Genomic DNA, 25500 nt, shown 5'->3' on the forward strand with positions numbered 1-25500 from the left:
CAGACACTAGCATGCCGGTTTCTGGAGGGACTGGAGGAGTCTGCCATGCGTGCATACTGCAGATAGCATACTCTTAAATGTTACTTGCTGAACACGTGTACTCCGTCAGGTTATGCATTTCAAGAATGAGGGAACATTTTGGGGGAACCAGAGGGGAAATGATCTCTGCCACAGGCAGTAGGAACACTGCAGCCGTGAAATGCGAGATGCTTGAAGTATGTGGCTTAAAGCCACCTTGCAAAATACTAGGCAAAGTAGTGAAATACTTCTGCAGCTTCAGTTACTTAAAGCAGAACTGCTGAAGTACAAACAGGTTAAATTATGGCTTTTTTTTCTTCTGTGCACTTGCATGTGATGGATTAAAAACAAATGTGAGGTGGTTCATCAGCATTTTCAACTGTTTCAGATGCTTTAAACCTTTGGTGACATGAGAAATTCCACAAGTCTCAGTGGGAACTGTGGTATCTGAGTTCTGACTGCATGGCTTTGCTGGAACTGGGATAAAAAACTGCTATTTTGAACATAATCCTGTGCTGCTTGTCCCACCTCATAGTGAGGGCAGTACATGGAAACACCTGACAGCTCAGCCTTTATATTTAATGTGAAGGAAGTTGTTGACAAAAACTGTAACCTGTAGGTGCTGCTGAGTGGGTAGGTTTTTTTAAAGTTCATCTCTTAGGGATGTTGTGACTTCAATGTCTTTATATTCTGGGGGCTTCATTACCCTGGAAGCAGGGATTTTATCTGGATGGTCTTTCATTTTCTTCATTCAAGGAGCATATAGAAGAAAATGTGTGATTTAGTTCAGAATGAAGGAAAGAAGCTGAAAAGCTTAAAATTCTAAGCTGAAAACACACAACTTGAATTTAAAAAGAGCTAAAGAAATATGAAAGAATATCATGAATAGTCTAATCAAACACGTATCTGGGAATTTGAAGCATTTCTCCTTAATTTTTCTTTTTGGTTTATGGGACAGCATTGGAGAACAGAAGTTTACTTCTGACTTCAGGAATGGAAACACTTGGGCTCATGTCTTTCTGGGAGGACACAAATAACCTTTGTTCCCCAGCATTTACAGTTACTTAATACTCTCTTTCTTAGGTTCCTTGCAGGACCAGCATTCACCTTCCATGCATGGGCAGTCAAGCCTTTAAAGGTTATCTAAATAGAAGGAATGAGTCAGTGATACCATATCGACTTTCATATTTCCATAGTTGATAGCAGCTTCGTTAAGCTGGTCCCTGCTTAAAGCCTTTTACAGCAAACTATAATGAATCTACATTTTGTTACCATGTTTGAATTGTCAGTGTCCTGATGTGCAAAACCTCTACTTGAACTGGTCTCATGTAGCTTGCTGTATGTGACTATCTGGCATTAAAATGGAAGCAAGGGAAGCACCTACTGCAAATCAGCGTGGCACCTGCCATTGAGAAAGGAGGTTTGCTCATCTGCAGAGTAAAGAGAAGAATGCATTAATTCTGTTTCATAAAGCACTTTAACAAGTTATAGAAGAATGATAATACAATAGAAATGTGTGGGCTTTGAATAACCTTAGGGAACGTTAAATAGTTTGTATAATGTACCTATTTAAATAAGCAGTACTGTATATCACCATTCTTAAGCATAGAGGTCACTGCTGCATTTTTAACTGGATGTTATGTTGCTATGTGGCTGTACAAAAGCCATTTGGTCTAGCTGGACCAGTTTAAGGCCTGGGTTTTCAACCTGCTTCCAGGTTAGGCTTATGGCTTCTTCTAGTTTCTAACTCACTGGTATATGGAATGAGTGAAATCACGGAAAAAATCTGCTTGCAGACTTGTCAGGCCTGGAAGTTGTGGTGGAGAAAGTATTCTGAGCTTCATTTGGCAGGCCTAGGTGAGTCAGTTTGTCTCCAGACAGAGCCTTTATCTCTGGGATGCTTTTTGCCGACAGCTTCATGTGGAAACTAGAGGGAGTTTGACTGCAACAGTGTGTGGGAACCCAGTGACCTGATAACAGATGCTGGAGCGAGCCCAAATAGTCTCTGTCATTCCTTCCCCCTGCTGCTCCTTTCTTTCCTTTCATGGATAAACAGCTGGCATGATCTCTCCTGTATCAATAAAACCATTTTGTCTTAGCTGAGAGAATGGGAGGGTGAGTGTGGTTGAGCACCTCTTCTAGCAATGTACCCGTGACCAAACTAGCACCCCTCCCCTAGAGCGGGAGAAGCTGCAGCCAATTGTAAGTTTTTGCTTCAACTTTTTTTTTTTTTTTTTAAAATGTATGTCTGAAAGCTATTGTAAATTAAAATGCTAAACGCATGCTGTCTTCAGTAGCGAGGATGACCCCACGGCAACTGTTGCTGTTGGCAGAAGTGAGCGCAGCCCTGAGGATCAGGTTGCTGTAATGGAGTCGCTCTTGCCTGTAGCTGGCCTGGGCGCTTCCCTGCCTGCACCTAATCTGGAATGAAGAACAGGGCTGCAGAAACCCAGCCAAACTGCCCTGCTATTCTGGTGACAGCAATGTGTTTGTGTTGCTTAGACTTGGAACAAAAGGGGTTACCGTGGATCTTTGCCTGATGTAACCTGAGTGGCTCTCCAGCTCTCCCATGGTTCATTGGGGAAGAACATCTTGTGTGTCCAAGGTCACAGGGAATTAGACCAGAACAGGAGGGTGACTGGTATTTCAGTGACCTGGGCTGACAGCCTTCTTTTGCAGAGAGATCATAGGCTAAATAAACACAAGTGAAAGCAGGGTTTAGCCTCTTTTTGGTACTCGTGCTCCTAAATGTGCCAATTGAGCTTTGCTCTTGAAATCTTTTACTTTAATTGTTTATCTTGGGATTGGAGGTTGAGTGAAACGGTACCCAAGTAAGAACCTGGGAGCCTTTAACACAGTATTGTAGGTATGTCTGTTTGCATGACAGTGTTTCTTGACCTTCCCAAATGCTACTGCCTAGAGCTACAGAACAGTCCTTAATGTATTCCCGTCCACTTGAAAGTTCAGGACTACCTAGTCTTCAAAAACCAATGAAAAGACTTTTGTTACTGAAAATGTTTTGTTTGGCTGTAGCTGTGGTTAGTACCAAGCATCTTACTTGAACAAAAAATAATGGGTCATGCTGTGAGGCTCAAGTATGGAGATGGCTTGTTCTTCTACTTGTATGCACTCCTAGTATACTTCTAATGTTGGTATTTAGATTTTTTAATAGTAAGTAAACAAAGCAAAACCACTTCTCCATAGTTTGCTTGGGAGTTACGGCTGTCAGTAGTGATGAGATTATTGTGAATTGGCTCCTGTAGGACTGTGAGGTGAAAGCAATACCTTGCAGTGCTTATGTTCTTCTAGTGAAGGTTTCTATAACCTGGGAGACACAACAGAAAAATAGTTACTTCAAGTAGAAGGAACACATTTAGGGTTTTTTCTCATCAGCAAAGTATTAGCATTTGCAATGGAATAAAATGTTATTGTTTATCTGGCTTTATGGTAAAATGATGTCAATAAACAATTATTTCTGCAATGTACAGCCAAGTTGAGGGTCAGGATTAAATATCCAAAAAACATTACTTGTCCAGTGGGAAATGTCTGTACAGAATAGATTGATTGTGCTTTTGATGTTGAATTGAGAGTTGGGCTATTGCTAGTAACAGACAGGATTTTTTTCCCAATGTGTAGGAGGCAGCACTTGCGTATCAGTTGCTTTCTGACAGCAGCATGCAGCTATCTTAAAGAGGCCAGGCTAGTACATATTCTGCCTTTTCTCCCTAGTCCAGTCATTTTTTTCACTTAATTCAGCTGTCCAATGGATCAGTTCCCTATACCAGCTTATTGTAGGGCCACTCAAACATCAGCTGGCACAGGGGAGTCAGCAGGAATACATAGAGTAAAAGGGATAGACCATCCCTTTGAACAGCAGCCCAGCTACACCTCCACCTTCAATTAACTGCAGACCTGTATCCTTTTCCTTTCCCTGGAAAGGGAAAAATTAATTCTTTTCCTGTTTTCTGCCCAATCAAAATAAAACTAAAGAACAGATAATACTGCAGATATACCAGGGATCATAAATATGTGTTTGTTAAGAAAAGGAGCTCTTATCAAGAAGTCAAAATAAATTTCAAAGTCCAAATCCTTTTTTTTTTTTTTTTTTTTTTTTTTTTTTTTAAGAACCCCAGCTCATGAGTGACTCATGAATTCTGCTACATCTCTGTAGTGCTTTTATAATAGTTTTGTTTGGATATGAGCCTGTTGCATTTAAAATTACATGGGATAGGCATTATCCATATTAATGTCAAGCTTCATGAAACAAACTGCACATTGATTTCTGGTTTGCAGACAGTGTCAGTTGATGCCTAGAGCTCTGTTTTTATTCATAGATACAGTGCTTACAGGTATAAAACAAGCTGTTGCATTTGTATGTAATACTTGCATAAACACAAGACTGTATATGGCAGGTTATTTCAATACTAGCTTTTATACAAACTAGCTTCTATACAAAGGAGTCGCTAAAGTTTCCTGCAACATGCAGAAAGGGAAGAGCTATTTTTCAAACCTCCACAGAAGAAGTAGAAACCTTGGAAGATCTCTGAAGCGGGCTTTTTTCCTCTCCTGTTGCCTAGTCTGAGCAGGGCAGATGTGTCTTGGTCTGTACTGCTGGATTGTTGAGCAGGACTAGAACAGGGAGATGGCAGATCATCCTTCTGTCTAAAAGTTCATTTTCTGTTGCTTTATAGCATTATATCCAGGGTGAATGCCTCAGTTCTTTCATTCTCTTGGAGGATCTTGTCTGAATAACTGCTTGTGTCAAAGATACTCTGGTTCAAACTGTCTTGTAGAAAGAAGCGTAGTACTGTGGTTAGGGGGGTCCCCTCTCTTCACAGAAAGGCAATGATGCTTATTTACTGATGGAGTTGGAGGGTGGATAATTACTTTGTTGCTCTGTGCATCTACTCAGCTTCCTAATGGGATGACTTCACAGTCTTAGGAGCAGGGGGGATTGTATCCTGTAACGATGTCCTTGGGAAATCCACAGAAATGGAATTTTCCTATCCCACAAATGTGCCTGGATTCTCAGCCTTTATTCCTAACCCCAGGTCTCCTTGAGAATTTTGCCTCGTCTTTTATCACACTAGTTACTCTGAGGCCGTTTTTTTCTGAAGACTTTCAAACACTGGTGCCTCCTGTGCTTTCCCTTCTTCCTTCCCATCCCTGCCTTATTAACAAAACCACTAAAACACAGCACCTTCATATCCCCTCCCTCCACCCCAGAAATCCCAAAGCCAACCACATACATGTGTATACACACTTGAGGTGGCTTACGCATTACTTTTTCAGAGCTTCTTGGTTTGGGAAGAATCCTTATGGTGCATTTCCACAGCACTGATTACTGTTTGTGGCTCTTGAGACTTCTTGGGTCAGCAGACTTGCTTAAAAGTATGAGCTTTTCTAACTGTAGTCAATAATGGATCCAAATACTAATTACAGCTGCAGTAATGACAAGTGCAGGATCTTGTGCCTGTTAAGAGCAAAATAGTAATGCCATAGGGCTTTTTCTTAATCCTCAGGCCGACATCCTGAAACCAAAGTTAGACATGACTAATGGTAAATGCTAAGCTAAGTAAAGTAAATGCCATTTACTTGCTCTCTCCCAAGACTTACACTGACTACTATGGTCTCTGAAAGTAGAGCTTATTTAATAAGAAAACTGACTTTCTGCACCTTTGTTTCTTCTCTGGACTCTTACTACTTGTAGTCAGACAAATTGAGAAGTGTTCTCCTTTCCCTGTGTCTCAGGGGAGTTTTCTCTCCAGGAAAACCATATTGTCTCTCTGTTTTGCTATTAAGGTCATGATGCTGTGAGCATATTATGATTGAGAGACAAAAATAAGAGGGGAAAATAGGTATATCTCCAAAGGAAGGCGTGCTTTAGGGCAGAACAGGACACCTGTACGAAATGTGAGTACTAGGGCCTTATGATATCAGGAAACATAAAATCCTATTGAAGAAAATCCGTTTTTAAAAAGTGACAGAACAAATCAATTGGTACAAGTAAAACTTCCTGGGTGGGGGGTAAAAGAACGCAAAACTTTCTTCCTTTTGACTTCCATTCTTGAAGAAGGACTGCAAGTGCAGGAGGATTTCCCATATCTTAATAGGCAAAACATTTTGCAGTACAAAATTTTCATGTAATAGGATTTTGGAAAAAAAGTTGAGAAGGTGTTGAATGAAATGACTGAGTTTTAAGTATTGAAACTAAACATCTGAAATATGACCTCAATTAGTGGAGTGAGTAGGCTTTGGTATATTTAAAAGAATTTTGTGCCCTTCAGGTGGGGATGTGAGATGTTAGCTGTTAGGAAAGTTTCTTGTGAAGCCGCATAGTTACACCTCCAAAAGTCTATCTAGGAGATGAAAGTCACTGTACTTTAAAATTAGGTAGGCAGTCATGAGTATGTATATTAGTACTGCTTTGGTGGAAGAGCAAATACTTGAAAGCTATGCTAGAAACATTAGGAGTAGCAAATAATTCTCCAGTTGCAGAGAGAGACCCTTCCATTCACGTCTGTGGCTTCTTGCAAGAAGCCAGGAAGTGGCTAGGAGTTTCTCTTCATTGCTGTGTGTATTTTTAGAAATGAAATATTAGACCGTAGATTAAGAAGAAACTTGTGTTCGGGATGTGTGTGGTAAAGAGAACATATTTTCATTATAGAGTAAGCATTAGCCAGTAGGGGGAAAAAGTTGGAGATTATTTAATCCCATTACAAGAAAGTTTCTATGAAATCTATTTGTGCACTTTAAAAAGAACGAAAAAACAAACATGAGAAACAGCAGGATGGAGGAGTGAAGAGAAACAGATCACAGCTGAATGATACTATTGAATGATCAGACAGATGCTCAGAAACAGGATAGCAGGGGAGCTAGTGTGGTCATGTAGCTGTCACTGACAGGAACATGTTGCTACCAGAACAGCTCTGGATGCTCCCCATGAGTTCATAGACTCACCAAATGTATTTCTCAGTAACAAGTGAAATGCTGGTAAGAGGCATTACAGTAGTATTAACTAGATGATGTTTCCTAAAGCTCCTGCTGCTTCTGTGGATTACAAGTTTTACCTGTAAAGCTTATTCCTTTCTAGGAAAGAGTTGGGTGGGGAGACAGGCAAGGATTTGCTTCTGTGCTGTAAATCACTTCAAAGAGGAGCAAAAGAACCTGAGGCATGCTGTGCATTTTGGGAGGGGTTCTGTAAACAGTCTGAAGTCATTGCCCTCTGGTAGTCAACAGGGTCAAAATAGGAGTAGGTGTTAATGCAGCATAACAGCAGGACATCTCTATACTGTGCAAATCATGCTATATAAGGACTAATACTATATAAAGGACTCTTGGACATACTTCTGGTTATCAACCTTGGTTGATACTTGCTGCAATTACAAGGGAAAAGCTCCTTCCTCTCTTTGGCTGCTTTATTTTCCTGTGTGATCCTGCTGGCCTTTTTCAGCCCAGACATGTCACTGTTGTTCAAGAGTGAGTCATGGTAGTGGGAAGAATCTTTGCGGGGGAGCATGACTCCCTGAGCCTATTAAAAGCAGTGTCAGTTTGAAGTTACCTGCTTAGAAATAACACAGAATTTGCCATTGCAGCAGCTGGTTAATAAGCAATTATGCTCAACTGAACAAAAAAAAAAACAACAGAAAAAACCAGTTGTAACCAGAAGGATAGCTGCTACTTCTGAAACTAAATACAGCAGTGATCAGTCACACTGCCACTTATCTGTGGTATGATTTCTCACCCTTCTCACACCTAGTTTTAGAACAATATATATCCGTCTGCTGCTAGAAGGTGCAAGAACGGCTTTGGGCAGTTCCTGTACAGCTACTGGAGTCGGTGAAGATGCACCCAGAACTGGTGAAGCCTGTAGCCAACTGCATGTGTTCTGCAGGTCATAAAGCAGCTCCAGATCTTCTTTATGACTGGAGATGACTCTCTTAGTATGGAAATGAAGCCTTCATGTAGATACTAAATCCAAGTTTCTTTTTTGATGCTTTGTCAAGCAGAAAGAAAATCAGAATACAGGCTGTGTAAATGAGATTCAAAGACTATTTTACTGGTCATTGTGTTGTGGGCTGGCATCTTTCCAAGTTTGCTTTTTGCCTCATTTTCTTCCTCTGTTAAGAAGTAAACCTGGTTTCCTACCCATCTGCAGCTGCATAACCCTTTTTCTTTCTAATGTGACTACACATCTGTGCCAACTATCAGAAATGCTTACATGGAAAAAACTTTATGACTGCAAGGTATTTTTAGCTGCTGCAAGCAGAGTTTAGTGGGAATAGGAAGAGGAAAGAACAGCCAGTATCAAATCATCAGCCAGCTCTTTTTAGGCTACCAGCATGTGTTCCTTGGACCCACCTCTGCTCCATTTGGCACTGAGGTAGTGTTCTGGTCTACTGTTGGTAAATCCAGAAGCAGTATTAATATAAGACCATTAAAACACCTTTTGTTAAAAAACCTGTATGACAGCTAATTTTTTAAGTGGCTAAATAGTATTTTCCCTAGTGGTGAAATTAAGGTCCCCAGCCAGTTCAGGCTTAGCTGTAGCTTCTTCAGAGTCCAGTGTCATCCTGACCTTGCTATTAAAGAACACTGGTTATGGATAGGGTTGATCTTTTTGATGCTCCATTTATAGTTGAAAAACTCAGCATGCCAAAACTATGATGCAAGTTACCCAGAGAAACCAACCAAACATTCCCTAAATGTTTAACTTTGGAAAGTAGCACCTTTGCATCTACAGTGCGTGCTCTATGGCTGTATTTACATTGTAAATATAATGCTTCTAAAAGGTAGCCATGGCTTTTGAAGTTGGCCATGGAGGGATTTAACAGAAGTTTAGTGTGCTGTCTTGGTGCTTGAAGCCTGTGTTTTAGTTAGCTTCTGTGATTTCGCAAGACTGTCAATTAAGGTTTTGTACTTGACCTGAAGTTCCTAGATGGTACTGAAAAGATATACTTGAAATGTTAAATATAACTTCCAACTGTATTGTTCTTCTCCATAAATACGGTAACTATGGTGCCTTTTTTGGGGACTGGATCAAGTTCCAGAATAAATTCAATGTTTACAGGCTGGATTTGAGAAGCTCCTCTTAGAGCTGAAATAAGAGGTCTCTGTCCCAGACAGCCCAGAGAAGGAGATAAAAGCAGGGTCTTAGATTAGATAGGAAAGTAATAGAGTTAAATACTGTGAATTTGAGTTATCTCATCAAAAGCATACATATACACAACATAAATAGAGCTGAGCGGAGAGAAAAAGCATGAACTGAACTGACCCACTTGCTTACCAGAGTGGTAACATCGTTAACATGCAGCTAAAAAGGACTAGGAACAGCTGGAACTCAATGGAATACACCAGTGACAGCTGAGGAATGCGATCCTACATGTTATCAATCATTTATCAAGTTAGTTCTGATGCTTCATTACAGCTGGAATATTATGCCAGAAGTTGGCAATACTAAAGGTGACTGGAATTGAGAATAAAGTTAAAAACTTGTCAATTCTATGTATAGTACATGAAAACTTTCTAAAGCTGTTTATGGTCTCCCTGCTCAGAGCAAGATGGGGCTCCCTGTATTTGGAGGACTAAATCTGGATGGTTGCCAGCTATTTTTTTTTTGTGAAAGACTTACCTGTAGTTAATGCAGGAGTAAAATACTGGTTTGACTTCCACTGGATTCTTATCGTGTCTCTGAACATGAATTTCAACTCAACTCTTTGAACAGACCCAAAACAATTTTACATGATTACTGCTTCTGTATTATTTACTGCATTTTATAACAACTTTTCTTTTCCTTTTAGCTTTACCTTCAAGCCAGAATGAAAGGAGACTGGGCAAGACTTGTACGTCCTACTCTACAATTTGGTCTTATTGCTGCATCTATCTATGTGGGTCTCTCGCGTGTTTCTGATTACAAGCATCATTGGAGTGATGTTTTAACAGGACTCATTCAGGGAGCAGTGGTAGCTGTGCTCATTGTAAGTAATTCCTGAGGGGTGTGTATGTGTGTGTAAATGCTGCTTTTTTTTTAAACAGCACCTTAGAATTGCAGGCTGTGTTCACAGGAAAGCAGATCTGTCTTCTAATGCTTTGAAAATTGCTGGAGAGGGGAGACAACTCCTTGAACTGGGTGTAGCAATAGTACTTTGGGGATTGAGGCAGACTCTGGACCAATGATGAGATAAGTGGCTATTTTAGCTGTTAGATGACATGAAATTGTCTCTGCCCAACAGCTTTTCAAATAACAGTCAACTGCAAAACTGTGTGGGCCTCTATATAACCGTACCTTTTGTTGCTTCTAGCCAAATTCTAAATCTCATGTACAATAGCAAAGGAAAACTGTGTACAAGGTAAGCAGAGAGAAAAAAAAAAGGGCCTTTAAGGATAAGGGCAACACAGCAAAGTAGTTGCCTCTTCTCTGCCAGCTTATACAGCCTGCTTTTTTCACTCTGATGGGAAACTAAAATCTTTCACCATTTCTTGTGTGCATTTTGAATGCTAAAAGGGAGTTCACAACATCTAGCATGTGAAGCTTAGCTGTACTGATCACGGAAAAGCTATCCCAAGGAACAGAGAATTGGCTAAAGTTGGAGCTGCAGGCCCAGTTGACTTAGCAGCAGCAGTTGTGCTGTGGTTGAGTCATCCATGGGAAGGGACAGATCAGAGAGACTTCTGGTTCAGAGACATGAGTGAATTGAGGTCATACTGAAGAATTCAGTTATCAAGAACTGAGGCACACCAGGAAAAGCCACCTCCAAGATAAAACGCTTTCTCACTTTAAAGTTGGAAGGGTATGGTTCATTTCAAGACAAAGCTTTGTTTACTTGTTGCAGTCAATCATCAAAACAAAAGTTGGAGCAGCTCTGGGAAACCCTACATACTGCATTAGCTGTTATCAAATGGCTACATGATGACTAAAACATAATCTTACCCCTCATTTTTGTACAATCTCAGTTTCTAAGAAAAGGAATGCAGGGAATAAGAAACATCAGGGATTGAAGAGCTGAGGACACTTATGTTAGGAAAACAAGTTTAGTGAAGGGTGTTGCATGACCGAGAGGATATCTTAGATGCTTGGTAATAACAAGTAGAAGGTGGCATTACAGTGAACAGAGTTGAAAGGTGAGGAAATTATTTTTTAAAATAAGCCCCCCCAAACAAAACACTTATCTGAAAGAACTGAAGCATTGTGAAAGCTGAGGTAAGAGCATGCTGGGGCAGCAACTGCAGATAGAGCACTAAATTGAGTTGAATGGATTCAGCATTAAGTGGAAGCCGAAACTCATCTGGTATGCTGCTGAAGCAACATGCTAGGTCATCAGCCAGCCCTCAGTGTGGAAGATGGTTTCCTCCACTGCCCTAAACTGTGTTCTGCAGTTCTCACATTTGCAGTGGGAGGGGAGGAGGTGACATAGAAAGGGAAGGGATCATGAGAGAAGGCTTCTCACTTACTGCACTTCATGCAGCACTGTACCCAGCATGTCTACTAGTATGACCTGGTGAAGTGGGCAGTGAGAAGAGAGCAAGCTGCAGAACTGGATTGAGGCACCTGTCAGTAGCTGTGAAGGAAGTGAGGTGGTATGTTCAAAGGAATGCAGGAAAGGATAATGTAGGCAGAGTTGGTCTTACAGCTGCTGGAGCTGTGGGTGAGATACGTGTATGGGGGAGGGAGCTACTGTGAACCTTGCCAAAGGCGGCAACCCAAGCTTGTTTTAACCAGCTTTTAAAGAAATGCAAGTGAGCGTAATACTCCAGAGAATAATAGTTACTAACTATGGAACCCTCTTCCTCAGGTAAAGCACAAGCTCTCCTGTCCTGTTCTAAATAAAGTACAGAGTAAATTTATCCATACATGGGATGTGGGCCCTCAGCAAGCATATCTGCATATTATGCTCCTTCATTTAGAGTTGTTTGAACTAAGGCTATTGTAATGAAGCAGTGCCTGACAAGGCAATTAGAGCAGTTAATTAGCACAGAAGCCTTGAATTTGGCTTAAACCATCAGTGGCTATGTGGTCGGGGGGGGAATAGCTGCAGAAAAAGCTATTGCAAGAACAGGTGCCAGAATTTTACGTAAGACTTCCTAGCAATTTTCTCATGTTTTAATCTATTTAAACTTTTTATTAGTTTTGATCACAGAATTTACCTTTTGCAAAAGCATTTACCCATTGTTTCAAAGAGCTTAACACTGATTTTTTCACTTAGGTTGTGTATGTGTCTGACTTCTTCAAAGTGAGAGGATGTACATTTCAACCAAAAGAAGATTCCCATACAACCCTACATGAGACTCCAACAAATGGAAATCACTTTGGCAGCAATCATCAACCATGAAGAACAACCCACATCACCTGTCTTGCTCTCTGAAAGGAAAACAATTTCACAAGTCTAACTATGTAATATAAGTAAATGCCTTTAAGAGACTGCTGCTGCTCTCAGATGCTCACTTTACCTGTATATAGTAACATCTGCCACAGTTATTGTATATCTAAAATTTAAATTTCTGTTGGTTCAAACTCTTGCTTAAAAGAAAAAGCTATTCAAATTGTAAATTTTTATTGAAAACATGGTAACAGTTATATTACGTACACTGCTGTTTGTACATGCCTTGTTGAAACAACTGTGGTTTAAATACACACCATTAAAAGAAATAATGACTTGAGCTGGAAGTAGCATGTGAAGCTGATGAACTTGTTCCGTAATGTGAATCTAGTACTGTTTTTAGAAGATACTTTCTGTTACAGGTAAAGGCTTGCAGCAAACACAATATCTCTCTTGATTTTTGTAATCCCTGTTAAAAAGGAAAACAGTATTAATATCCAGCAGTCATAACTGACACTAACACCATTTTAAGTACAGTTACAGGCACATAATACTTTGCAGTAATAGAAGTCATTGTACATCCATTTCCACTCACAAACTGGGTTAAACTATCCATATGCATTAAAACACTACCTGTTTAAGCCAAACTTTATAACAGAGATGTTATCTGGAAACAGAGCAATGATGCTGTTTACCATCAAGTCAATACCAGAAGCTTGTATTACCAAATATTCCCCTACCTGTCACACCCACCCCCCAGTTTCCTTTCATGTGCTTTATAGAATTACTTCTTGTACCATGGAAGTGGAATACATACCCTCTGCAAACTTATTTTCCAACTCTGTGTTTCCAATGGCTTTTGCAGCCTGGCACATCTGCCGAAGCAATTCTTCTAGCCTTCTCATGCACCGAATTATGCTCCCTGGATAAAAAGAGTGAGGGAAAACTTTGTATCCCCTGCCACATGATGTCACTGAATAATTCAGTTGCTTGAGCCCACTTTGGACCAAACGATGTTCAATTTACCTAAAAGCCAATGGTAAGAACAACCATAGGCCTTAAGCTTCATTTCTGTTTAACAGTACATTTCTCCATCAGTCATTTCCTTGAAGCTATCTCCAAATGCCTGTCCTTTTCTTGTCTTGTTCTACTGTCTCACAACCTCTAACTAATACCTAGTCAGAGGACTTTCTGGGCTGTTCAGTAATTCCTAGTGGATATTTCTTTCAAGTACTTCTTAAGACTTCCTTCAAAAAACATACAGGTTTGGGGGATTCACAAGTTTGCTGCTTCAAGAACTACCACACATCAATTGTGGGGGGAGGGGGCTTTTTATTTTTATTTTTTGATAGCCCTTAGTTCTTTAGCTATCTTAGTATTCCAGTGCTGGTCAAGAGACTGTCGACCACTAGACCACTCAATTGCATGCTTACACTAATCCATACAAGCTCAGTCTTGACACAGCTCCTACACTGCAACTTAATATCCACTGTAGTTTGTTACACATTCATCTCCTTTAACTTAGGTCAGCCCAAGTCACTGTAACCCTAATGCTTATGTTCTTCTAGCAGCATGCAAACTGTGCTGTTTCATCATTGCCTCCAGCACCATCTCACACCTACAGTCAAAATTATTATATGCAAAATAACTGTCGTAGAGTATATATGAGGTAAGTAGATTGAGAGCGGCCCTGCAGAGGAGGACTTGGGAGTACCAGTGGATGAAAAGCTGGATGTGAGCCGGCAATGTGCACTTGCAGCCCAGAAAGCCAGCTGTGTCCTGGGCTGTATCAAAAGTGTGTCCAGCAGGTTGAGGAAGGTGATTCTGCCCCTCTACTCCGCTCTTGTGAGACCCCACCTGGAGTATTATGTCCAGTTCTGGGGCCCCCAACATAAGGAAGACATGGACCTGCTCAAGTGGGTTCAGAGAAGGGCCACAAAAATGATCCAAGGGTTGAAACACCTATGAGGACAGGCTGAAAGAGTCAGGGTTGTTCAGCCCAGAGAAGAGAAGGCTCCAAGGAGACCTTATTGCAGCCTTTCAATACATAAAGGGGGCTTATAAGAAAGATGGGGACAGACTTTTTAGTAGGGCCTGTAGCAATAGGTAAGGGGTAATGGTTTTAAACTGAAAGAGGGTAGATTCAGACTAGATATAAGGAAGAGGTTTTTTGTGATGAGGGTGTTGAAACACTGGAACAGGTTGCCCAGAGAGGTGGTAGATGCCCCATCTCTGGAAACATTCAAGGTCAGGTTGGATGGGGCTCTGAGCAACCTTATCTAGATGATGAAGATGTCCCTGCTCACAGCAGAGGGGCTGGACTAACTAGATGGCCTTTCAATGAAATACTACCGTTAGACAAGGCATAATATGTGGAGAAAAACTGTCTATATGAGAAGAATATTGTACAAAGCTGTTGGGAAAGTGAGAAGAAAAGTAAAATAACACTTCTCTTCTTAAAAAAATTCAGTAGGCCGTGTCAGTTTCTACAGTAAGAATAGTTTGTGTGACTGAAAAACCTATTGCAAGGACTTGAGGTTGAAAAACTCATATGTAGTCTACTGGACACAAAGCCAAAGCAAGTGAACCGCAGGCAGCTCCCCCAAGCATTGCCATGCTGTGCTGTGGCAGGCCCCAGCTCAGCTCTCAAAGATCCTGCTTATCTCCATTTACAAGATCAACTCTGACAATTGATCCAGGGAGTACTCATTTACAGGCACCATAGCTCGGATTGTTGCAGACATACGTTTCTTGTGCATGAAAAAAATTTGCATTTTTCAAATAAATCAATAAATTTTGTCTATACTTCCACAAAACAAAACAGTTGATGTGCAGTTGATTACTAGGATACTTGGCTCAGTTTACCATTTTTCCCTACAGCTTTAAAAAGCTTCTCTAATTCCTGTTTCTTCCCAGCACAGAGATTTCAGCTTAATGACAACTCATTTTTGTTAGCCAATCAACACTGCTCCAATCGGTGGCAAACACGCTTGCTCTTGGAGGGCTCAGGCTTATGCTGCAACTTGAAAAGGCAGCCATTTACTTACCACAACTACGAGCTTTCACACTACGCATAACTGCACCCAAAAGGGATTTCAGACACTTGACCATCAATAGTAATAATAAAATAGCATCTATCTTTAGGCTTGTGAGAGTAGAAGCATGCCATCAACTCAAGATTTCTGTCTAGAAAAGTTTCATGAAGAGCACAGTCTTTCAGAAAGCACTTTTAATAACTTTGGGGGGGTGGGGTTGTGATGAAAATCTGGTTTAAAAGAAGCGGTAGCTTTCAATGCACACCCTAATGGCTGGACAATTTTCTGCCTCCTTACTAAAACTGGTGCACAACAGTGAAGCTGGGACTCCCTGTAATAGCAGCAACTCATTGCTAATTCCACATTGCCCAAAAGGCAAATACAAAAGTATACCTCCTTTTAGAGCTTTAATAAGCCATCGTGCTGTACCTCATGGTAACAACCTCTATCCAAATTTAGACAGGAAGCACTAATACCTAAAATGAAAATTTGTACTTAAGATCAAAATAAGGATGCTTTGATTTGTGTTTTGTTGTTTGGTTTGGGGTTTTTTTTGTATTCTGGTTTTTAATTTCTTTGAAATCACTACAGCGACTTGGCTAACCAGGGCAAACTCCCCTGGGATTTAGCAACACCACACTGCAATTAAGGTAAGCGTACTGACAGTATATGTCTGAAGTGCTTTCCTTCCTTCTGGACAATGCACAGAAAACCAGCCTATTAAAAGTTAAGGGAACAATTATGTGTCAACCCCTGCCACAAGAGATAAACTTCTAAAAATAGGTCCAGAAGATCTAATTTTGAGGGAGCTAGCTAGGACTAGTCCTAGGACTAGGACAAAGCTGACCAACTGGCCTTAGCCCAAATATGGTAAATGGAAAACATTACTGCCCTGTGTATTGTGAACAGTCAAGTGCCAACGTAAAAACATAAGCCAGCTACTGCTACTCCTTTTGTGTTCCCCTTACTCAGGGTGCCTCTACAGCAGATGTAAGGGTCAGACATTCATTGCAATAGAAGGAATCTGCTGAATGCAGAATCAAAGACTGCCAGGATTCCTGTTGCTCACAGCAATCTGCTTTAGAAAGTTCCTGGGTCTATGCATTGGATTAGAGAAGTGCATTAATTCCTTTAAGGGCTCCCATTTGCAACTGTGTACATACAAAGAAACAGCATTTGAGAGAGGCAAGACAATAGTGACAGTTAACAACTTCAAAATGGATTTTCAAGTATCAGTCATTACACACAGACTTGTAAGACTGGTGCACCCATCCTACTGTTCTTCAAAACTTTCAAAATAGCTGTTAAAAGATTAAATTGGGTTTTTCATTCTGGTTTGACCTTTAGGTGGATGGTTTGTCTTTTTACAAACTATCTGGGCTTTAAGTCATCCTACTTTTAAAATAACGAAAACTCAAGGGGCAGTTTCTAGTTATCCAGTTTTAGGAACCAAATTAACCCAGGTGACAGGTTACATCTAGGCTTTTCAAATATCTGCACTGCACTGCTGTGATGAGCCATCCAAAACAGAGACTTGGTTATCACCTCCCACTTCTGTCACCAGTCAGCAGGAGGAACCTTCAAGTTACCAAGTAAATAAAACACTTAACTGTAATGAGGACAAGCACAGGAGCTGTACTTCTTAATGGCTAACATTTGGAACATGGTATTTTTCCCTTTAGCTAGCAACAGTAAGCATTACCTTTTGTTGCAAAACTTCAGATTTCTGAGTTTTATAGAAAGTTTTTAAAATGTAGAGATGTCATTTTTAAAAAGTCTTCTATAGATTCTAAATTATCAGCAGTGTAACTATAAAACATAGTAAATGACTTTTTTCCCCACTTTGTTTCAGGTGTGCAGATACTTGAATACATCAGAGTTAATAAAACTTGTGATCTATTATAAGGTTATTTGGAATTACCATTCCATGTTATGGAATTACCATCTCACACCTCCTAAAGAAGAACTCATTAACATACCTTCAAAGACATCAGTCATTTTGCAGATGTGAGCAAAGTTAGCTCCATTTGCCCATGTATACACAACATCCATCAGGTTGGGTCTGAAAGAATTTAAGTAATTTTCTTCATCAATTTCTAGTTTTGCTTCTGCTGACACCTTGGCAATTCTTTTTGCACACTCCTGTAAAAAAAATATTTTAAATTTATAGTATGCTTAAATGGATAAAGTGCTTAACCAATAGAAAGGCTTGAATATTATATTAGGTACTGCATACTGGATGAGGTTTCCTTTTCAGTGTGAAATTACTCATAATCAGAAGGTACACCACTGTTTATATTAAGTCTGCCTGCACTAACAACTTAAGAGTGTAGTAAGCAAGCTTATAAAAGTCTTTAAAGGCATGTTCTAAATTAGCATAAAGATTTCTTGCAAACAAGATAACCCATTATTACACACTGCAAAACCACATGCAGTGCCAGCCAAATTCATTGACGATCCAAAAATCGAGTCTTCACCGTGCACTTACTCTATTTGTCTCACACACTACTCATCTTAACATTAACCCCAAGCTCAGATTTCTAATGGACAGATTACCTGCATTTGCCGAAGTGGTCCTGCCAACTGCTCTGTCAATTTTGGCATTTCACTGGACTGAAAAACAAGACAATAAATAAGCTCATGCACTCCCATACACTTGCTCTACACCAAATTAAATGCAAAAATAGAAGTTCAATGTGTGCTAGTGACATCCTACATTATTCCAATGACTTCTCAAATCTGTTATCAAACACTGAAATGTACTGAATTCTCCAAGTACTTGTTAAATCAGAAAATGAAATGTTTCGGTACAGTATGGCAACAGTATGGGAAAAAAAAAAAAGCACCTGCTTCCTGAGTACTTCCAAAATTCCTTCTCTTTAGCTGTTCCATAGTTTTGAAGTGCCAAAATGCTGATCATTTACTACTTTCAGTGTTACAAGCTTTTCTTTAAGAATACTAAATGTAAATGCTTTTAATACTTAAACATCAGTGGTTATGTATGAAAATATGGCTATTCAAATACAGCAGTATTTTTACGTCCTACCTGTTAAGACCCAGGTACTATTGTTGAGTGAACCACAATATTTTAACTAACAGTGGCTTACCTTGGCATCCCTTCTACTAACAGAAGTAATTCATTAGCATCTGCTGCTAATGTGCCTTCCGCATTTACAATCAACCTGAGTGATACATCTTGCTAGTTACCTGCAGTAATATTTCATACAGAAGTTTATTTTTACTGTGTTTTCCTGATGATGCTGAACTTCTATACAGCTTGTACATAGCAAAACAATGGCATCTGGTATTAAATACCCATGTTTTGCTTTGAATAACATATGGTCTGTTTTTAACAGCTCTTTTGACAGCAGTTCCATGTGGTACTAACATTTCCATCAATAGGTCAAGAGTACTGTCCAAATAACATAACATGGGCATGTCTCAGAATTAAAGATACACTCACCCTGGAGTGTAGGAGCAGATATTGTTAAGTGTCTTTTTTTAAATAATCATTCTACATTTTAAATTATAAGGATGTGTGTGTATACATACATAAACACAAGCACATATGCTGAGAATCTATTAATATTGCTTCACTGCATGAAAAGGAAACAATTGTAGATTCATTACAAGGACTGCAATTTTACACAACCTTCGGCACATCACTCATGAGGAAAGACATTTCAGCACTGAAGCTGTAATGCTTTTGGTAAGTTCAATGGGAGTTCATGTCAAACACCTTGGAAAAGCATAAATGTGCAATGGCTCATACTGTTATGACCAATTTCTGGAAATAAATTATAAACAATACTGTTGGTAGACAGGAATGTCTAGAATTCATGAATTTAAGAGGTAACTCACATTCTCTTGAAATACGAAACAGCTTAGTAGTGCAGTTGCCTGTTCTGCAGATAAGTCATTGAAGAGACCATTGAACATCATTTCTGTCAAGAGTAGTTCATCAGCACTAAAATAAAGAGAAAGAGAAGGAAGCTTAGGGAGAAGACTTACTGAAATATAATTTTTTAATGAAGTACTATTAATCTGTTTTGTGAAGCAACTGGATATAGATAAGAGACAACAGCTTCTTAGTTTTTCTTACAGGAACACCAAAATATAAGCTTTTAAAGGGGGATGCTAATTAGTAAGAAGGTGAGACAGTATTTTACAGAAACTAAAAGCTCTTGCAGAACTACAAAGAATCTCTCCTGATAGTTCAAAAAAGTTAATGTTAACTGTTGCTTTATTCAGTTTTTATCAGACAGAACATCAAGAGATTGAAAAGAACCAGGAAGTTAGACAACTTATGAAAAGGACTAAAATTGATACTGCTGCTGCTCAAAAAAGACTCAATCGTGTATTTCCAAGATACTGAAAAGAGGAACAAACTTGCTTCAATTTACTGGTAGAATAAAGACTTAATCATGCATTATAAAAGGAAGTGCATGATGTGGATAGAAAATCCAAACAGACTATCTGGAGAAAATATCGAATTGTTGATAAGAATACACCTTTATTTTTGGAGTTTATCAGACAAATGCACAGGATGGTGGGAAAAAAAAGTAGATTTTTTTACAAAGAAAAGTAACTCATCAACAAACAATTCCTGAAAGTCAGGACATTGATAAAACCCTGAATTTGCTATCGAATTTTGCAGGGAAAAAAGTTATTAGATATCAAACAAATATAGATAGCATCTTTCAAACTATCTGTAAGGCAAGGAGTACAGCAGTCACTGTAACTTTTAAAAATACACAACTCTACCAAAACATGAGTTACACTCTGAATTAAAGTCTGATTCATGAGTTTCTGTGGAATCTTTACAATATGTTTCAATATATATGTAGCTGCTAAATGTATTGCAGTAAAATGCATCACTTCCATAGATTTGTTCTAACAGCCCTTTGGAAGCAATTAAGCTGACAATCACCGTTACACCCTTGTTTGTGAGTGACTCTGTAGTAAGAGTCCTGGGAAGTGGAACCATAGAAACTGAGACCATCCTCTCATGTAATGTACAATATTCAATGAAAACACACACTATTGCTTAAGCTATGTGAGAAAATAGCCATTGTTTTGGCATTTTCATGTCCACGTTTTAGTTTTAAAATCTATTGTATTTTGTCCTTAAGTTGCTGTCTTTACTGCTTCCATCAGTATATTCCCTTTATGACACAGATCACATAGTCTCTGAAGAATCTTCCTTCTAATGGTCTCAGAACTTTAAAATACAAACATGACATACTAATTTCGGTGAGGACAGTAAGGTGTGTATTCATGACAATAATCACTTTGCACAGAAACCAATTACCTGCTGATTTCACAAGCGACCCGTCCTTTCATCTCAATAACATCTGAAGACGTGGCAAACCCCAGTCTTCTCAAAACACGCTTGCGGCATTTGAGTTCATCCATTTGTAAGACAGTTCTGGCTTTTTTCAGTTCTCGCTTTGCTGCTTTAATATCCATAGCAATCTGGGGGGGGGGGGGTCAGAAGGAGAGAGATTACATGTTACTTTTAACAGATGCGCCTGTTTTAAAGACATTGTTTAATTTACATAAAGGACTCAGAACGATGGTATATGGACATACTAGTTGACATTGACTCTACTAAAAGGAAGGTATAAAACAAAAAATCAGCTCCGTTTACCCATAGGAAACTCTGGCAAGTTTGGGAAGTTAAGCTATTTTCCCACAGCAGGAGAAAAAAACCAACCAGCCCATGCTAAAAAACCACAGAGGAAATCTTTGGTTAAGAAATGAGCATCTTCTGAGATCTGTAGTTAAGTCTCAGCTAACCAAATATTCAACCAGATGTAACACAAAGGCATTATTCCTGCTATTAGAGCTCCTCCAGTGTCTTGCAGTTTATCACAGATACTATCAACATCCTGACAGCAGGGTGTACAGTGCAGACACCCTCACAGCAGTCTGCTTGATCCGTAAGGTCTTACCACATGCAACTTTGTGCTGCCCATACCAGAACTACCTCACTTCTGTGAGGCGATTCCTGGAGAACCTGCTTTCTGGAGCAGCACAGAAACACAAGAGCTGGTTTTGTGTGCAAGCAGTTTCAGTCTAGCAGGGTACAACTCTATACAAAATAACTCGGTGTACCACTTCCAGGCTGGGAGTCAGCTCAGGAAGCAGCAGCACAGTTATTTGTGTGGTACACTCCCCAGCTAATAAGCCCCATCAATTCAACTCAGCTCTGCACAAGCATATTAAAAACGATCAGTTTCAATTATCTGTGAAGACTTTACCTACACTGTATTGTACTATGCCTATTCAGTGAAAAAGACTCTAGTGGCACCTCTGTAAACTTCTAATCCCTGATGACTTTTTCTGAATGGTTTTCTATTCAGATGTACTTCCGATCTGTATCAATCAAGGGCATACCACCAACTCAGCTACTTTGTCAGTGAGATTCAATAATTTTACTGTATTTAAAAAGGATTATTTGGGCTTATTAATTTAAAAAGGATTATTTGTGCTTTGCAAATAAAAAGAAAAGCAAGGAAGAAAGGGACTTTTACTGTCTCTCTCTTCAGCTAAATATAGATACAGTGTTTTGTTTTGTATATTTACCTGTGCTTTTTTTTCACAAAGTTTGTATACAGTTTCCAAGTTGGGATCATTGTGAAGAGGATGTGAATACATCCTATGCTCAAATGCCTCTACTTTTTGGATTACTTTTTTCAGTCCTTGATCTTTGATGCCCATGTCATCAATGGGGTCTAGTAATGGTACTCCATCAGGAAATCGCTTCTGTACTTCCTAAAAGGAAAAAATAAATTTTATTTTTTTTTTGGTGGGGGGGGTGTGTTAGATTAGTAATAGTAAAATAAACTAGACTTCTACAAATCAGCTGGCACAAATATAGGGACACAGAAGGCAGTAGTCTAAGTTTGTTATGTGATGTTTCAACAGTTTTCAAAAACAATTTAAAATGACTGTTGACAAGGAGAAACAACTGACATTCACTGTGGCTTCCAAGCCCTTTTAAGAATAAGGCTGAAGATGTGACACCAGCTTTAGACAAATTTCTTTAGAACAAGTTGTCTTGGGTTCAAGAGTACCTCACTGATCAGAGCAGAGAGCTTACACAGCCTCATGGAACTTACCTGTATAGATTTTAACACACTTTGCCTGTTGTCAATAGGCCTCAGGTCTTTCGGTATGTAAAGTCGGACACTGCTGATAGCTGAGAGGAGATGTACCAAAACAGGAACAACCTATCAAAGACAGTACAATAGCTGATAAATCAATAAAAAGTATATTTATTATTACTGTTCCATAGCAAAACTTTACAGAGGAAAAGGAAAACTGAGTCCACAAGGACACAGTAGTGAGTAAAGGAATATCAGGAAGCAGGAAAATGTGGGTAATGAGCTAAATTATTAATAAAGAAGAAAAGGAAGTTTGCCCAAATGGGCAAATTCTGTGTTCAGTTAAGTCTGGAGAGAGGCTACAAGTGGAAATTTTTTTTTTTTCTCCATTTTTTCCATTACCTTGCCTCTTATCTACCAGAATACCTCTTATGATCCAAACCAGAGAACTTATTGTCATATACTTAACTAGGAATGCTAATAATAGAGAACATCAAACCAGCAAATACTTATTCATACCTATCAAAACCATGAAGACACCATGAAGAATCAATCCTGTATCTCAAGCTTTAAATGGACTTTGTGAAAAAAACATGCAGACAAATTAAACAACTGACTCTCGTCTGAAAATTTTAATTGTTTGTCTTGATATAGGGTTTCAAATTGAAAATTTTAAATAATGCAAATGCTTTCACTAAAAATTTAAATTTAATTTTAGAATAAGATAGCCTTGCAAAGCTGAAGGGGTCTGAAAATGATAAAGAAATAAAAAAAGAATCCTGCTCCTAGAGACAGAAGATACTGCTAAGAAAAGCATCTGCCAAACAGCATTGCTAAAATTTACTACTCAAGGATTATAAAAATTCTAACTAAATTCTCAAATCTAGAAGAACAAATGCACATCACCCACAAAATCCTGCACAATTATCCAAGAAAAAAACAGCTTATAGACACTTATCTGCAGATTTTATCACATATGTAGGTCATTTTTATAACTTTGTTTATATTACTGCTACTGTCTTTCACCTACTGATTTGAAATATAGAACAGAACAGTAACTTAAGTTTCAAAGCACTTCTTATATGGTAACAACTTTTGTTCACACTTGAAAGTTTCCTCTTCAGTGAAATCAGCAACTTTTTAAGAAAGCAGAGTTAGGTGTACAGCTCCTTTCTCTTCCTTAATGCATCAATCCCTCTTTTACCACAGTTTGCAAATACTTTGGAAATAGAATCTTTAAGAACATTTGTAAGAAACTATTGAGAATAAACGTGTAACAAACCTGCATCTCGCCTTTCTCATCAGGTCTGGCTGGCTTTGCAGCCTCAGTAGCAGAATTTTTCAAACTCTCTTTGCTGCAGTGCAGTAGCACTTCAACTACATATAATGGGTCCAATTCACCAGAATTTGGCTGTTGAGGGCACAGAAAAAACAGGTCCATAACAGTTATTTTAGAATACCAGCAAGAAAGGAAGGAAAAAGCATTTTATTCAATATTAAAGGTATGAAATGAGCTACTGCTCTTAGCAGAGTATCAGCTCAGTCATGCAGTAAATTCTAAAAACTACGGTATCAGTATTGTTTGAAAGATCCCTCACAGAAAAAAAACACACTTAAAAAATTCATTACCCCTTCCCCATCCTCCCTTGCCAGTGTAGCCTAAAGTCTACTAGCAGCTTTAGGTACTTCTGCCTTTTCTTCCAGATGTAACTCTTTCAAAGTAAGCCAGTATCTTTTGTAACTGTAATGCAAAATACTTGCATCATGCTAGTGGTACCAAACTTTGCCTTTTTTTTAAAAAGCAACAAATCTGGGAGATGTCTTTCATTTGCACATTTGCAAGTTCATGTTTTTCCCCACAATAAAGTGTTACCAGCTTGTATCTGCAGCAACCAGGAAGCTGCATCTTGCAGGCCACATCTTTATGCACCCCAAACTGCACACTTTAACATCTGACATTCATTTAAAGAACATAAACATGCAGGTAGAGTGGTTAAAGACTATTGTTCACAAAGTCATAACCTTTATTATACACTGCTTTAAAAAAACCTGATGTTAGTTATTTGACTGGATCAATATGCACTAAGGTTGCTCAAATACACTCCTAATATAAGCAAATATTTTTATGACTTTGAATAGAACTAAGTTATAGGCCTAACACTGAAGGCAGACGTTATCTTTTAAAATACTATGCGCAAGCTTCTCTGCTTCCAAATACAAGAGAGAGAGAAAGAGAGAACAGTCTTTCAAAATCCCGTGTTAACTCAGTTCAGTTTTACTAGGCAGTATTTTTCATTACAAATCTACAACATACTGTTTTCTTTCATTGCATGCAAAGCAGGGTGGAGCCAGCCAGCATTTCTAAGAGATTCTCAGAAGGACTATGAGAAACTGCCATAGTAAACTAAACAGAAAAAACAGGGTTATCCTGTTCTACAAGATACATAATTTCTTCAAGAAATGCAATTACTTGCTGGGGAAGAAACTGCTCCTCTGAATTCTATCCTAGATTTGCAGAATGCACTCACAGCGATGTATAAGACCCATAGCACTGCTGTTCTCTGAATTAGAATTTTAAAATAATATCAACATATACCAAATCAGTATCCAGCCAAAGCCATGGAAAGCATAATGCTGACTTGAATGAAGAGACTAAACTCATAGCTGCACATATGTTACAAAAAATACTAGAATCAAAGATGTCTAGAAAATTATGAGGAAAAAATTATTTCTATCAGTAACTGTATTGTAAACCTATTAATAAATCAGGAGTATAAAAGTCATGAACATTTGCGGTTAGTACTACTCTCTCTAAGTTTACATGTACTGATGGCTTTTAGACAATGCTAACCTGACATGACTTAATCTAGAACTACTTTTTGAATGTGTACTGTTTCCTTCAGTGGTGTCCTACAACATTTCAGGTACTAAACCCTTGAACAGGAACAGCCATGTTTTTTAGATGCAAGAGTAAAAGGAGACTAGAACACCCTGTAAAAATTTGTTAGTCACAGACATCTC

The 25500-nt window shown here is 38.9% G+C and overlaps 2 protein-coding genes across 3 annotated transcripts in view; one reads left to right on the forward strand and one right to left on the reverse strand.

Annotated features, from left to right (window-relative positions):
• Positions 1–12682, forward strand: part of PLPP1 (phospholipid phosphatase 1) — a 70694-nt gene extending 58012 nt beyond the window's left edge. For both annotated transcript variants that reach the window (XM_049796217.1, XM_049796218.1), the window contains exons 5-6: positions 9819–9995; positions 12222–12682. In XM_049796217.1, the coding sequence (XP_049652174.1) occupies positions 9819–9995; positions 12222–12347 (303 nt within the window). In that variant the 3' untranslated portion in view covers positions 12348–12682. The remainder of the gene's footprint in view (positions 1–9818; positions 9996–12221) is intronic.
• The window catches only part of MTREX (Mtr4 exosome RNA helicase), a 51453-nt gene continuing 38505 nt past the window's right edge, over positions 12553–25500 (reverse strand). Inside the window, exons 19-27 of the mRNA XM_049796204.1 lie at positions 23762–23890; positions 22495–22605; positions 21959–22147; positions 20682–20845; positions 19232–19337; positions 17927–17983; positions 17350–17512; positions 13153–13257; positions 12553–12804 (exon numbers count right to left, since the gene is read on the reverse strand). Of these exons, the coding sequence (XP_049652161.1) occupies positions 12752–12804; positions 13153–13257; positions 17350–17512; positions 17927–17983; positions 19232–19337; positions 20682–20845; positions 21959–22147; positions 22495–22605; positions 23762–23890 (1077 nt within the window). The 3' untranslated portion in view covers positions 12553–12751. The remainder of the gene's footprint in view (positions 12805–13152; positions 13258–17349; positions 17513–17926; positions 17984–19231; positions 19338–20681; positions 20846–21958; positions 22148–22494; positions 22606–23761; positions 23891–25500) is intronic.

This window comes from Accipiter gentilis, chromosome Z (assembly GCF_929443795.1).
Source record: "Accipiter gentilis chromosome Z, bAccGen1.1, whole genome shotgun sequence".
NCBI classification, from domain to species: Eukaryota; Metazoa; Chordata; class Aves; order Accipitriformes; family Accipitridae; genus Astur; species Astur gentilis.